The sequence below is a fragment of the Atractosteus spatula genome, chromosome 2, assembly GCF_055471065.1.
Source record: "Atractosteus spatula isolate fAtrSpa1 chromosome 2, fAtrSpa1.hap1, whole genome shotgun sequence".
NCBI classification, from domain to species: Eukaryota; Metazoa; Chordata; class Actinopteri; order Semionotiformes; family Lepisosteidae; genus Atractosteus; species Atractosteus spatula.
The window spans coordinates 1375400-1389155 of NC_142707.1; the positions used below are offsets into that span (position 1 = coordinate 1375400).

Sequence of the window (13756 nt, forward strand, 5' to 3'; positions counted from 1 at the left end):
CCAGAACCCCGTGTCTATGGTCTTGTAACTGGAGGATTTTGGAAGGCCAGCGGGACATCCCGTCCAATCAGGACGCCCTCTCACCACTTCACCGCTCCCTGCCTGGAAGAGCACCTCCGATTGGCTGGTGCGAGGTGTCACTTAGCCGGCGTCTCCGATTCCGGATGTACCTCTGCAGTTGGCTTTATTTATTTAGTTTTTCAGTTGGGGGGTGGTAGAGTTTGATTATTTAAATACTCCTCGTTTCTCTTTTCTTTCTTTAGTTTTAGATAGTTATTACCTGTTACTTTTTTAAGTCTGTGATTTATTTATTTATGTTATTTATTTCGGAGTTGACAGCTCTTTCTTTAATAATTTGCCGAGCCAGAGGCAGGAGGCTGTGTTATGTGCAGCTATGGGCTGTAGGCCGGGTTGCAATGCTGTCTGCTGATGCATTTAAAAAAATAAATCCAATTAAAGAACAAGCCTTCACTGTCCGGCAACGCCGCTCTCGCTAAACCGAGCGCAAACCAATTAAAAGAGTTGAATGTCCTCCCGGGGGTACAGACCTTCTGACAGCATCGGAAAGCCGAAAACAATCTCGTCTTTCCTCGGTAAGTGCTGTAGGTGAACGCGGCAGCCGTGTTTACAATCGCCTGTATTTCCAAGACAGGCTCCTTCCCGGGTGTTTGATCACCGCAACGGGCTGGCCGAGCCGAGGCAACCAGTAAAAACACTGCGGTCCTGAGGAGCGGCTGAAAGTCTCGGCATTCCGAAATTGTGCGGTTATTTATGTATGTGCCGTCCACAGCTGTGCGATATTGGAAGGTGATGTGGAGTAACGATTGTGTTTTGATCAGTGAGGGGTGGGGGGGGGATCAGACGGGGTTTTCTTTCGCGTTCTCCCAAGCGTTTTTAAAGACTCCAATCCGTGGCGTCGTTGTTCGCCCGTTCCTGCCCTTCGCTCTGCAACCCCTCCGTTTAAGTCGGCGGAGCAAACCAGTTCCCTGGCAGGCGTTTCGGGACGTCTCCCAGCGACCAGGAGCAGCTGGGAAGCTGTGGACGGGAACCGCCAGGTGACTTTCCTTGGAAAAACAACCTGGAATCGACGACGGCCCTTCACCAGGCAGGGCTGCTCTCTGTGGCGTTAGCATGACGAGCCGTGTTGGGGAGTCCGCGTAAGACCAGTGGTCTTCAGGACGCGTTTCACTGACCTGGCTGCGTGTTCGTGACCCTGGAAGGCAGCAGGTGTGATTAATCTGTTTTCTCTTGACAGTGGTCTGAGTTTCCGCGATCTCAAGAGCTCGGAACAGCTATGTGGAAAATAATGGGTTGAAAACACCTATTTCTCATTTTCATTAATGTCACAGCAAACGTTTCTCTCATGCTTGAACAACGAGGCAGACGCCCGTATCCAGAGCGCCACAAATCAAGCGTTTTCAGAAGCACGGTGATGAGCATTAGAAATTCAGAGGCGACAGCTGGTTACAGGTCTGTTAAAGAACAGCGCAGTGGCCACATGTCTGCTGTCTCCCAAAACCTAAAAATCTCTGCATCGTTGCTGGAACTGACGTATTTAGTGGGGGTTTTTTTACGATCTCGACAGAAAGCCCTTTGTGTTTTGAGGTCGCTCCGGGTAATCTGCATGGTTATTAGGCCGGTTGTGAGTCACGCAAGCTAAGGCTTTCAGATGTGACTAGCCAGGCACGTCACATGACATACGCATGATCACTGATTGCGTTTCTGGTCCGCGGCGGTGCTGCTGGTCCCGTCCAGAGCTCGGACCACACGGTCACAGACCCGACCTGCCGGCGGCCAGGGGTTTAAAGAAAGACGGGATCATCTCTTGACGCAGGTGGACCTCAAATCAGATCTGCAATCCTGAGTTTGAATCAGCAGAGCTTGGAGCCTGGCAGTGTTTCAGAATGACGGACCCTGTTAGAGCGGTTGTACAGCCGCTTTGCTGTGTGGTTGTATGTGTCGGCTTGGGTTGTGTGTTCTGCTGATGAAGTGGGCTCCCTGTTCCTTACGGGCCGGCCTGTCTTTCTCTGCCCCCCGTGCAGGGCGTCTGGGATGGTGAGATGGAGAAGGAGCAGCGAGAGACTGAGGAGGCTGAGGAGGGGAGGCCCGGCGCGCTGCCCCCTGCCCCCAGCCCGTCTCTAACAGGTACGCCAGCCCAGTTCCCGCGGGACTGTCCCGGACGTGGGACAGGATTTCCAGCTCTCTGTGCCTCCGCGAAATAAAAGGGAAAGTGAGGACTGTGCGAGAGACTCTCAGTCACCGACAGAGCTCTGATGTGCTGGTGCGTAGGACTTGTCTGCTCCGCTGGTTCCCACACGTCCAGGGACACTGTAGTCATTTCTCGGCTGGAAAATGAGAAACGGTCGAAGTTGCCCTCGGAGAGCGACAGGCGCAGGTGACGGAGTGACAGCGGACAGTCGCTAACGGGGTGCTGACGCGGCTGATTAAAGTGGTTCATGTCCTTCCACTGGTCTAATAGTGTGTGATGTGGCACCTCAGAAAGCACCAGAGGTGGAATTAGGATCTCCTGCTGGGGAGGGGACTAGGAGTTTAGGCCAGAGCAGCACTGAGGACCGGGGCTGCACAGTGTAGAGAGCAGGGATCCCCAGTCCTGGTCCCGCAGGGCTGCAGATCACCATGAATCAGCTCATTATTGACTTTGCTGGATCAGAGTAAGAGCTTCTCCCACCTGTCCAGGTGCTGCTGCTTTACAGAGACCTAGAAAGCCTGCAGACACACTGACCGGCTCTCCAGGGCCAGGAGAAGCGATTGCTGGCATAGACGTATACCCTTCAGTGCCGAGAACAGGACGGCCTTGTTTTAGAAAGGCAGTGTTGAACAGCCTGCCCCGCCCTCAAGCCGTCGAGACGCAGCTGGTCACCGGCCCCCAGTCGAGCGAGATGGGCAGAGCTGTGTTCCTGCGTTTGTGATTCCTGAGGGGAGGTGGCGACTGTGTGTGTGCTTGTTTCAGGCCCTGCGGACGCCTCTCTCGGTCGCCTGTCCCAGCACGGCCCGGACTGCCGGCTGGAAGGGGACTCCGACGGAGACGGGGCGGGGATCGACGGCGCAGCCGAGGCGGCGCCGCTGGAGCGGCCGTGCCCGGAGGACGAGGAAGCGGGAGACTGTCCGGCACTGGGCTCGGAGTCGCTGCTGGGGGCGGATGGGGAGGCGGGGCCAGAAGAGCCCGCCCACGGCGGGGGTGGGGCTCTGAACTGCGTGGCCGGGGAAGAGCTCTCCGACTCGGCCTCCACCGACAACACCCTGGAGGACTCCAGCGAGTTCGTGGGGCCCCCGCCGGTCACCGTGCTGGCCGGGGGGAAGCTGGAGGAGGCGGGCGGGGTGGGCGCGGGGGTCCCCGGGGTCTGCTCCCCGCTGTCGGAGCCCGGCAGCCCCCCGCCCTCCTCACTGGCCCACCGCGAAGAAGACGTGACGGCCGAGGGGTGGCGGCAGCACAGGAAGCACGTGTTCGTGCTGAGCGAGGCCGGCAAGCCCATCTACTCGCGCCACGGCAACGAGGAGGCCCTGTCCTCCACCATGGGGGTCATGATGGCGCTGGTGTCCTTCGTGCAGAGTGGAGACAACGCCATCCGCTCTATCTACTCCGGTGAGGGCCGCTGCTGCGGCCGCAGAGCGGTGAACAGCTTTGCGGCTCGCGGGAGACGAGTTCACGTGGCGGGGGTGGTTTTGGGGCAGCGGGTGTCCGTACAAAAAAAAATGCCTTAGGCCAACCCAAAGTAAAACCGTCTGTAAAGAAACTTCTGCAGAGAAAAAAAAAACACATTTCTCAGCTCGGAGAGCTGATGTCTTCGCAAAACTCCTGAGGCAGTCAGGCCGCAGAAAGCCCGTTTTCTGTTCAAACTGGCGTGGACTGACCAGCTATTGAAATGACTGTTGTTGTTATGTAGTGCCCCTCTGCTTTACAACAAACACTAGCCCACAGTGATGGAACTCCCCGGGTTCTCCTCTCCGGTGGTATAGATCTGCAGCCGTGCAGCTGTCACCTGCTCAGGTCTGCTTCAGTTTTTACTGCTTCTTGTTGTTTGGAATTCCGTTCTGTGTCAAGGCTTCGCACTTGACTTCGGCTGGGCTCTGTGTGCGTTTTGTTTATTATTACTAAAGTGTTTTCACCGTGCTCTTAGTTTGTCCTGTCTGTGCTGTGCTGTGACACAGACCTTTAAAATCTCCTCTTGAAACAAACAGCTGAGTTTTAGCCTTTCGCCTTTCAGGGAATCTTTGGGGTCCCTGATGTGGAGGAGCACCAGGGGTGGTGCTCAGAAACCCAACAAGTGCGATTAAATCAGCTCAGAAACACAGAGGTTTCATTTTTTTTGGAGGCTGCGGTTCATTTCTGGGAACATATTCCTGGATTGTGCAAGTGCTGGGCTACAGGGAGTTTATAACCACATCATCTAGCTTTAAAAATCTGATGGTGGTGTTATTCCTGTTTCGTTAGAATATTCCTTACAGTCTGCCTGCGAAAGACAAGTCCTAAGGAACAAAGGTTAGGAGAGAGATTGTGACATGTACTCGTGGAGTATGTGCCGGTGAAACAGCAGACATTATCTGTGCCGTGTTGAGAATCGGGGAAAGTCAGTTGTCCAGTTCGTTAACCGGCTCCTGCCTTTGTGCTCTTGTCTCCCCTCTGTGGCGGTGCGCCAGATGACCACAAGGTGGTGTTCATGCAGCAGGGCCCCCTCGTGCTGGTGTCGGTGTCGCGCAGCCGCCAGTCGGAGCAGCAGCTGCGGCGCGAGCTGCTCTATGTCTACTACCAGATCGTCAGCATGCTCACGCAGGCCAGCATCACCCGCATCTTCGAGCGCAAGAAGAACTACGACCTGAGGCGGCTGCTCGCCGGCTCCGAGAAGATCCTGGACGGGCTCCTCAACATGGTGGACTCCGACCCCAGCTTCCTGCTCTCGGCCGTCCACTGCCTGCCCCTCTCGTCCTCGCTGCGGGACTCCCTGAGCCAGATCCTGCAGAAGGCCATCACCCCCAACCTGGTCTTCTCCATCCTGATCGCCAAGAACCAGCTCCTCACCATTGTGCAGGAGAAGACGGTCATCGAGGACACCAGGCTGGAGCCGGCCGACCTGCACCTGCTGCTCAACCTCATTGGCGCTTCCTCCGCCTTCCAGGCCGGGGAGATCTGGACCCCTATCTGCCTCCCGCTCTTCAACCCCGACTGCTACTTCTACGCTTACATCTCCTACCTGGACCCCCCGCAGTGCACGGTGTGCCTGCTGCTGCTCTCCACCGACAAGGAGGCCTTCTACGCGGTGGCCGAGTGCAAGAGGAAGATCGAGGAGGGCATGCGGACTCAGAACGCGCTGCGCACCATCGCGGGCGCCCAGCCCTACAGCGTGACGCAGGTGGGCGTCTCGGACCTGCGCCACTTCATGTACAAGCCCTTCGGCGTGCCGGACAACCACCGCCAGCTCACCCAGTTCACCAGGTGGGTGCCGGCGCGTCTTGTCTCGAGGGCGAAGGCGCTCTTGTCTGCGTGCGGGTTAGCGGCCGTGTGGCTGCCAGACAGAACGCAGATGTCTGAAGCAACTGCAGTTATCAGTTATCCGCAGCAGATCTGGAGCCCTACAGTTCAGTACTCAGCATCTGAAAGTAAATTGGTGCCGTGTGCCAGAACCGCTGTTTCGCGCGCAGAGTTTATAGTTCACAAAAACATCCCATGCAGAGTCTTGCCACTTGAAGTGAGTAGCCGTGATATGAAGCACAAGTGCAACACAAAGTCTGGTGCAGACGTTGATGCAACGCTGTGTCTGAGGTTTGCATCGGGTTTAACGAAGAGGCTCGGAAGTGGGGGGTGGTTTTGTTTCCTCTGCTCCAGCACTGCTGAAAGTAAAGCATGTAGTGTTTATAGCTTGGTTGTGGAGGATTGCATAAGCTCTGTTTTTTCTGCTTTGAATTCAGTAACAACTGGCCCGCAGTGTGTCGCACTCAACCGAGTGTTTATCTCTACAAGTGCAGTTGAAAGCATCTGCTGTCAAACCACTAACGATTTCGATTTTTCCTTTCATGTGGAGTTCACTTTACCCTGTCAGTGTTTTCTCCCTTGATTAACAATCAAATTTTTTTCAACAAGCTGTCGGAGACCTCTGTCCATGCTTCCAGGCTCTCTGACACCTGCTTTCCCGAGGAAGTGCATTCAGATCATGCAGCAGATCAGTGGCGGAGACTTCTTTGACATTGTACTGCTCGTGAGAAATGTAGAACCTAAGACAATCTGCATCTCTCTGCCCTGTTCTTATCTTATTCTTTGATGTGCCCCAGACTTCTTTTCACATCAAATGGCAAAAAGGCAGGGATGAGCCCCAGTTTTTTGGGACTGCAGGCTGTTTCCTCTCTCTTTAAGCTGGGAGTTGCATGGCGTTTGACGGCTCTGGACCTGCTTGCTTGGTCCGGCTCCTTGTCTTCACAGCCTTTGGGCGATCAAGACTCGTTTTCGAGCCGAGAGCTGTAGCAGGGGACTTGGTTGCTTTGCCGTTATGTTTTCATCTTGCGTCCAGATTGTCCTCAAGGCCCCAAGGTTACCCAGGTCATTTGCTTCCCTGTTGATTGTGGTTCTTTGCGCTGTTTAGAAGGGCTGCCGTGGCCTCTGGGTGACAGTCCTCTGTGCGCACGGACACACGCACACCCCGACGTTGCACATCAGCCAAAGTCATGCCAGCAGCTTGCTCTGCAACCCACCACCTATCATGTCATGTGCTCTGATAGAAACGCACTGCAGGAACACAGGAACATGACTCTGGCCGAGTTCCAAGTATGAAAGGGGTATTTGGTTTGCCTGCAGTAATTGGAACTCTCTGTTCTTTCCATTTTGCCTGTACTTAAACACCATTTGCATATCTGCAAAATCTGCTCTGATTTTTTTCCAGTTATGTTTAATGTGTTTAGCATGACTTTCATTTATATTTTTGTTTATTGCATTATATAATACCAGATTGTCTGAGGTATAAGAAAGGTCTTTAGTAATGTGGTTGCTGAATGAAACTTTCGTAACTTTATTCCATTAACCTCAATGATCTTGTTTTACCGACTCTTGATTCCCTGATGAATTGCACAGAAACTCTTCAGTGTGCAGCCAGAACTGGAGAGATTTTTTATTTAGGAATTCAAAGAGAGACCTGCAGCCCTCTCCAATCCTCTATTTAATACCCTGGTACTTGTAAAGCGGTTTTGCACTTAAATCAAAACTACCTTGTGATCCAGAATCTAAATTCATATATCTATGAAAACAATTGCTATTGATTAGTTCCCTTTACTAAGGGAAATCTCCTGCAGAAACCAGGGATCGGCATTGGTCCTCTCTAGCAGCCATGGGTAGAATTAAGAAGAAGAGAGAATTCAGAGGAGTGGCGTCTGGGTGACAGTCCTCTGTGCACGGAGTGAGGAAACACCCTGCCTGAGCTGTGCCAGCTGGAAATCTGAAATTTGTTCTGCTAAGAGCCGGAAGGAGAGTGACAGACTGTAGGTGACCATTTGGCTCATTTGGTAGCAAAGAGCAGATTGACTCGGCAAGCTGCATCTTGGAGGACTGCAGAGATCCACTTTCCACCACGCGGTGAGGAAGCTTGTTCCAGCTCCTGGTTTCCTAAGTACACTGGAGCCGAACCTAATGCTCCTAAAGCGCTGGTCTGCCTCCAGTGTTTGCTTTCTGCTCAGGCATGTTTGAGATAACATTGAAAGGTCCTTCTGGGATTCTGAAGGGCTGATAACGTCTCGGTAGAATGTGTTTTTCTAAACTTGTTCCTGTACCACCTACCCTTCGGCCCGAGATGTTTCTGAATGCCAGGCGCGCAGGCACTGTAGGAAGACACGAGCCTGTGAGTGGCTGTAGTGCCTGGGGAGGCTGACTGCTGTGTGTGGGTGTTGTTGCTTTCAGCCCGGAGCTGGAGGCCCCCTACAGCACGGAAGAGGAGAGGCGCCGGCTACTCGACCTGTACCGCTACCTGCACAGCCGCATCCACAGCTCCACCCGGCCGCTCAAGCTCATCTACCACGTGGCCGAGAGGGAGACGCTGCTGGCCTGGGTATGGGGCTGGGGGGTAGGGGCGGGGTTGGGAGAGGGTGGGGGTGTGGACAGGGGCGGGGCTATGGCAGGGTGGGGGCAGGGCTGGGAGAGGGTGGGGGTGTGGACAGGGGCGGGGCTATGGCAGGGTGGGGGCGGGGCTGGGAGAGGGTGGGGGTGTGAACAGGGGCAGGGCTATGGTAGGGTTGGGGCGGGGCTCGGAGAGGGTGGGGTATAAACGGGGGCGGGGCTATGGCAGGTTGGGAGGGGCTGGCACAGAATGGGTGTGTGTGAGCAGGGGCTGGGATAGAGTGGGGGCGGGTGCCTGGACAGGGAGGGGGCTGGAGCAGGAGCAGGAACAGGGCTGTGTTCTGGGTGTGCTGGAACAGAGACAAGGTGGGGTGGGCCAAGCCTGGGCAGGGTGGGGGTGGGGGCGGGGCTAGGGCAGGGCAGGGGGAGGGAAGGGGCGGGGCTGGAGGAGCTGGTGGCAGGAACACGACTGCAGTCTTGATAACCATTCAGCAGGTGATTGAGAGCGAGCAGAGGTCGCTTCCGCACTTCAAAGCAGAAGGAAAAAAAACAATGTTCAAATTCAGACGCGAAGAAGGCTCCGGACGTTGTTTCTTTGTCCTTTTTCAGTGTGGAATTGCCTGTTCCTCTGCAGCCTGAACACCAATGTAGCACCCCCCCCACCCCGCACCTCTTTGTAATAATAAGTAATTAAGAGAGGCTTTTATTCACTTTGACCGAATGGGATAAGGCAGGGATCTCCCATCTAGTCTGGAAAAGGCTGCATTCCTGCAGGTTTTCCAGGTCTCTTTAAACCCGCAGCACCTGCAGAGCTGAGAAAATCTGTTTTAACTGCCCAGTTTACCCAATAAGTAGTTCAATCAGAGTGTTGCGCTGTGCTGGAAGGTGGACTTGCCCAGTAAAATCCTAGACTAGAAGATGTGCATTAACACATTTTCTTGCAGTCACTCTCAGCAATTTGCTCTTATTCCAGCCAGCGCGTGGGACCATGCCCATTGAAGTGCTAATATTTTGTTGTTTTCTAGACATTTTCATCCAGATTCTTATAGAGAATAGGGGGTGAACTGTGGCAAAAACAATCACTGTTGCCGATCACTGGGTTGGTGGCAGAGCTGGAGTCTGATCCAGGAATCTCCCTGGTTGTAATCCGTGCCCATTACACAGCTCGGCACAGGCCCTCAGCACCTCAGGTTTGTGCTGTTCAAAGGTTCACTAAAATCAATTGAGATGATTAGTGGTGCACAATAAATAATTACCAGATCAGTTCAGGATACAGAATGCTTGAGTTTAAAATGCGGAGTAAAGGTGTCCCAGAAGGTTTATGTTCCACCTGGATCACGCACCTGTACTGTTCGAGTTTCCACGGGAGCGGAGTGGGGAAGCTTTCCTCGGAGTACACCTCCACTCTCCCCCGTCAGCTGAGCTCTTCCTCTCCCTCCCTCCCTTCAGGTGACCAGTAAGTTCGAGCTGTACACCTGCTTCAGCCCCCTGGTGACCAAGGCCTCGGCCATCAACGCCATCACCAAGCTGCTGCGCTGGATCAAGAAGGAGGAGGACCGCCTCTTCATCCGCTGCCCCCCCAAGTACTCCACCACGCCCAACCCCAGCAAGGGCTCGCGGGGGGGCAAGGGGGGCTCGGAGCGCCAGGACACCACTGACAACGGCTTCCTCCCCCTCCTGTAGGAGCCCCCGTCCTTCCTCGTGCGGGACAGGGGCGCGCGGAGCCGCGTGCACTAATGTGAGGGCCACACCCGCAGACTGACTCTGCTGGTCTCCTGGCGGCTTGGATTGTTACAGATCCCTTTCCTCTCAGACAGGTTCTTTTCTTTTTAATCGTCCAGGTACTGCTAGGCGACGCATTTCTTTTTTCTTGGGGGATGGGGGGGGGGGGAAAGCAGATCTAGGGAAAGGTGTCGTTCAGAAATATCAGCCAGCGAGGATCTGGAGGGGTCTGGGAGTGTGGTCTTTGAAGGTCTGTTACAGGATGTCTCTGGGCTGCACAGGTGTGCAGACCTTGGGCAAGGTTTACACCGGGAGCTGAAGAGCTTGCTCTGCAAATCAGGAGTCTTTGAACATGAAGACCTTATCAGGCACCGTATGCAGAAGCAACTTAAGTTTTAATTTAAAGAGCCAGGGACGTTGGCGTCTTGGTCATAAAATTGGGGAGAGATGCCTGATTGCTCTGTGAAACTCGACACTCTGAAGGAAGCTTGTTTTTGTTTCTTTAGAGATCTGTGGAGCGAATGTTTGAAGTTATAGACCATTGCCCTGGGAGCTGGTACTGACTCGAACCCCACACAGTGCCCGCTGGGGGCCTGGTCTCCCGTCAGCTGCTCTTCAGGGGCTGTCCCGAGCATGTTTTCTGTGACAACAACAGAAACCTGTCTCCGAGCGAGACCGAGCGTTATTTTGAATGATTGTCCCGTGATCGGGTTTTCTAGCCTTTTTCTAGAAAGGCTGACGTTTTCTAGATCAGAAATTCAAAGCGTGCGTGTGCAAACCCGGTGCTGAAATAAATCCTCAGTTCCCCAGCTGTCTGCTCTGGCTGCGTTCCCGTTTCCTCCGTCTCCCTGCAGTCCCTGTGCCCTTTCTCAGCCTGGAGTTTTATAGCACAGGCTTCTTGAACCCCGCCCTCGGTGCAGACAGGCCTCACAGGTCAGTACGTCCGCTGCCCTTGTCCTTAGACTGGGCTGCAGTTTACTACACTGCAGCTGGGGTCTCGAGGAAATTGCCAGTGTATTGTGACTGCCACTGCTGGCAGGAGTCTCTCCCGGAGCGTTTGAGACTGTGCCTACCATGAACGGTGGGTTTAGGATTTTGAGCAATACTCTGAAACGTGTGAGAGTTGCCTAGTCTTGCAGTCACGCACAGTTACATCTCTTTCTAAATTTGCCTTTTATGCAGTATGTTACGGTGTTCTACGTGTGTGTGTATATATATACAAAAGAATTTGGAGGGCTCTGTGGTAGGAAACAGGATCTGAAACAGCAGCCACGTGTCTTCAGATCTGATGAAAGTGAAGGGAATTCCTTTGAAAAGGTCAGTTCCATGCTGTCGCGAGTGCAGTGTTACCATGACTTCAGATTTGCACTGGAATCCGTGCTAATTTATGCAAGAGGCAGAACCTCCGGCTTCAGTATTGAACTAATCTGTAACTTCAAACGCTCCCTGCACGTCTTAATTCCATGTATGAACCTCAGACACACTGAATAGTTTTAAAAGTTGTATATATATATATTCAAAATAGACCCATGTTGGTTCTGTTCAGATCTCCAGCTGTTAACTTCTCATTTGCTGACTGAAGGTTTGAATGGATTCCGGAGAGCGGAAGGATACAGGTTGATATTGAACTAATGTGCTCTATGATTATGTGCTCTATGATTATGTACTGTTATGGTTACATTTGCTTTCCCGCTGCAGTGTGAATTTAGATTTACGAACAGTTTGCTTTACAGAAGTCTGAAGGGTCAGGCAGGGAGCGGAGAAGCATTCTGAAATAATAGTGTTTTGTGTTTTAATGCGGTGACTCCAAACCTTGTTGCAGGAGAACCACTGTCCCACTGTTTTTTATCCCTGTGGAGTTCTGTATGACAAGCGAATCGATTTCAGTTTTCTGTTTGGGGACGATTTTGAAATTGGCTTTCACTTTTTCAAGTGTTGAATGGGATTTGTCTTTGGTATCAACCTTGTCCCCAGTTTCTGAATGTCAGACTCTCCTCACTCAGGTATTTGGCCTGAAGTGTAACCAGTTAGACTCCTGTAAGAAGGAAAACAATTGCTTACTGGGAGAGTGTTACATGAACTATTCTCACCTGTGTCCACTCAGCATAAATTGAGCACCTAATGATAGCTGTTTAATCAGAAATACAGGTAAGCAAGGCTGCTGATAGACCTGTGTGCAGATGTTGTCTATGAAGCTATATGCCTGAAACTCAAAACTTGAGTGACGAAACCTGGAGACTGAAAGTCTAAACCACTGAAGCAGCTCGCTGAGCGCAGGTGACCTGGAGCTCCGCTGGGATGAAACTCCTCAGACACTGGGATCAGCCTGTACCCGGCGCCGGGACCTGCTGCAGTAACACCACTCCCGACGCACTCCTGACGGCGCGGCACAACTGGAGCATCGCTCTCTCCGCCGTCACGCTGACGGGGCAGGAGCCAGCCAGTCCGCGGGGGTCCCGGCGGCACGGTGCCCGCCTGCCGGAGACGCGGTCCGGCTGGCTGTCCCGCACGGGCGTCGGCGATGCTCCGGGTCGCGGCAGAGCCAAACCATATTTGCGCTGACCTGCAGAGGAGGAGCGAGAATGGGCGGGACAGTCCAGTCCAGTCCGAGCCAGATCCAGCCCGAAGCACTGTTGTTAAATCCTGGCGCTCCCGCGGGTGCTGTGTGAGCGCGCAAAGCAGGGGCCAGTCCGCAGCGCTTGACCCGCAGTGGTCACTGACCCCGAGGGACAGCCGCGGGCTGGTGTCCAGTCCAGGTGACGCCGTCAGTCCAGATCTGGTCTCTCTACGCGTTTGCAGTCTCGCCTGCCCTGTTGTCCTCTCTCAGGCTTGCTCCAGAGTTCATCATTCTTCCCAGCTGCTCCGCGCTGTGTGCAGCCGCATGGTGATGCGTGACTCTCAGCGCCCAGAGGGGCATTTTTTTCCTTTTTCCGTGTGCTAACAAGGGGCGACAGTCTCCAGGGTCGGCCGGCGATCTGCTCTGCATAAACGTAAACGACAAGGTGTGAATTTTGCCCCTTTCCCCCCCTTTTTTAAATTAAAAGTTAAAGTATTTCGAAGTGTGTGTGTGTTTGTGTTGTATTTTTGCGATCTGCTTTGTGATTTTGCAGCGTACAGAACCTAAACGTTGCCGGTGTGCAGTGATCCTGTCTCGGCTTCACGGCGGGGGTGCGGTCGCGGTTTTTAAGCAGAGTGATCAATGTGACAGATCCCGCCACGGGAAACGCGAGTGTTTCCACCGTCGCCCACGGCCGCTGTAAGGCGGTGCGCCAGTCTCCTCACCAGTGAAGGCGCGGCTTACGGCAAGCTTCTCATTTCCAAATGGGTGGGTCAGCTGACACCCACTGCTGGTGCGTTTTCTGTCGAAGTACATCGTCAACTCTTAGTGCTTCACAAACGAATTTTTGAAGTCGGGCGAGGAGACGGTTCTGATGGGCGAATATACGAAACCGCCATATAGTGCCTTTTTAAACAGATGAAACACGTTCACCCGCTGCCCCAGTGTGCCCCACTAACCATTCGATTATTGATTCGGATAATTTGATTTTATGATGACGCCACATCTGAGTTGTATACGTGAGGGAAGGTTAAGTATCTATGAATGAGAGGAACACTCGTTACACAAACGAGATTTTAACGCTGTGGCTGGTGTCGGCGCCGTCCTACAGCCTTTTGACTTCTGAGCGCCCACCTTCAATCCAAGTGACATGTCACAGCCTCGGACAATGGCCGTTGCACCGCTACTCTCTCTCTCACAGAGCTGATGCTTTTCGTTTCTGTTATCAAAATGGACACAAGACCCAGAGGAAACAAGCGGAAGCTACGCGGCGTTGCATTTAAAAATGAGAACAGGAGACATTTTTCTTTACACTAAGGGTGGTGGGGGTGTGGAACAAGCCCCCCAGTCATATTGTTGAAACCGACACGTCGGATTCTTCCAAGAAAGGACTGGATAACATCCCCGGGTCAATTAGCCACAAA

The 13756-nt window shown here is 53.3% G+C and overlaps 1 protein-coding gene across 1 annotated transcript; it reads left to right on the forward strand.

The window, feature by feature from the left end:
* Window positions 1-156: 156 nt before the first annotated feature.
* LOC148838946 (vacuolar fusion protein MON1 homolog B-like) lies at window positions 157-12832 on the forward strand. Its single transcript, XM_088909395.1, has 6 exons — window positions 157-593; window positions 2043-2145; window positions 2972-3604; window positions 4660-5452; window positions 7898-8045; window positions 9503-12832. Exons 2-6 carry the CDS (start codon window positions 2061-2063, stop codon window positions 9734-9736), a joined length of 1893 nt encoding a protein of 630 aa, XP_088765521.1. The 5' UTR covers window positions 157-593; window positions 2043-2060; the 3' UTR covers window positions 9737-12832.
* Window positions 12833-13756: the final 924 nt, after the last annotated feature.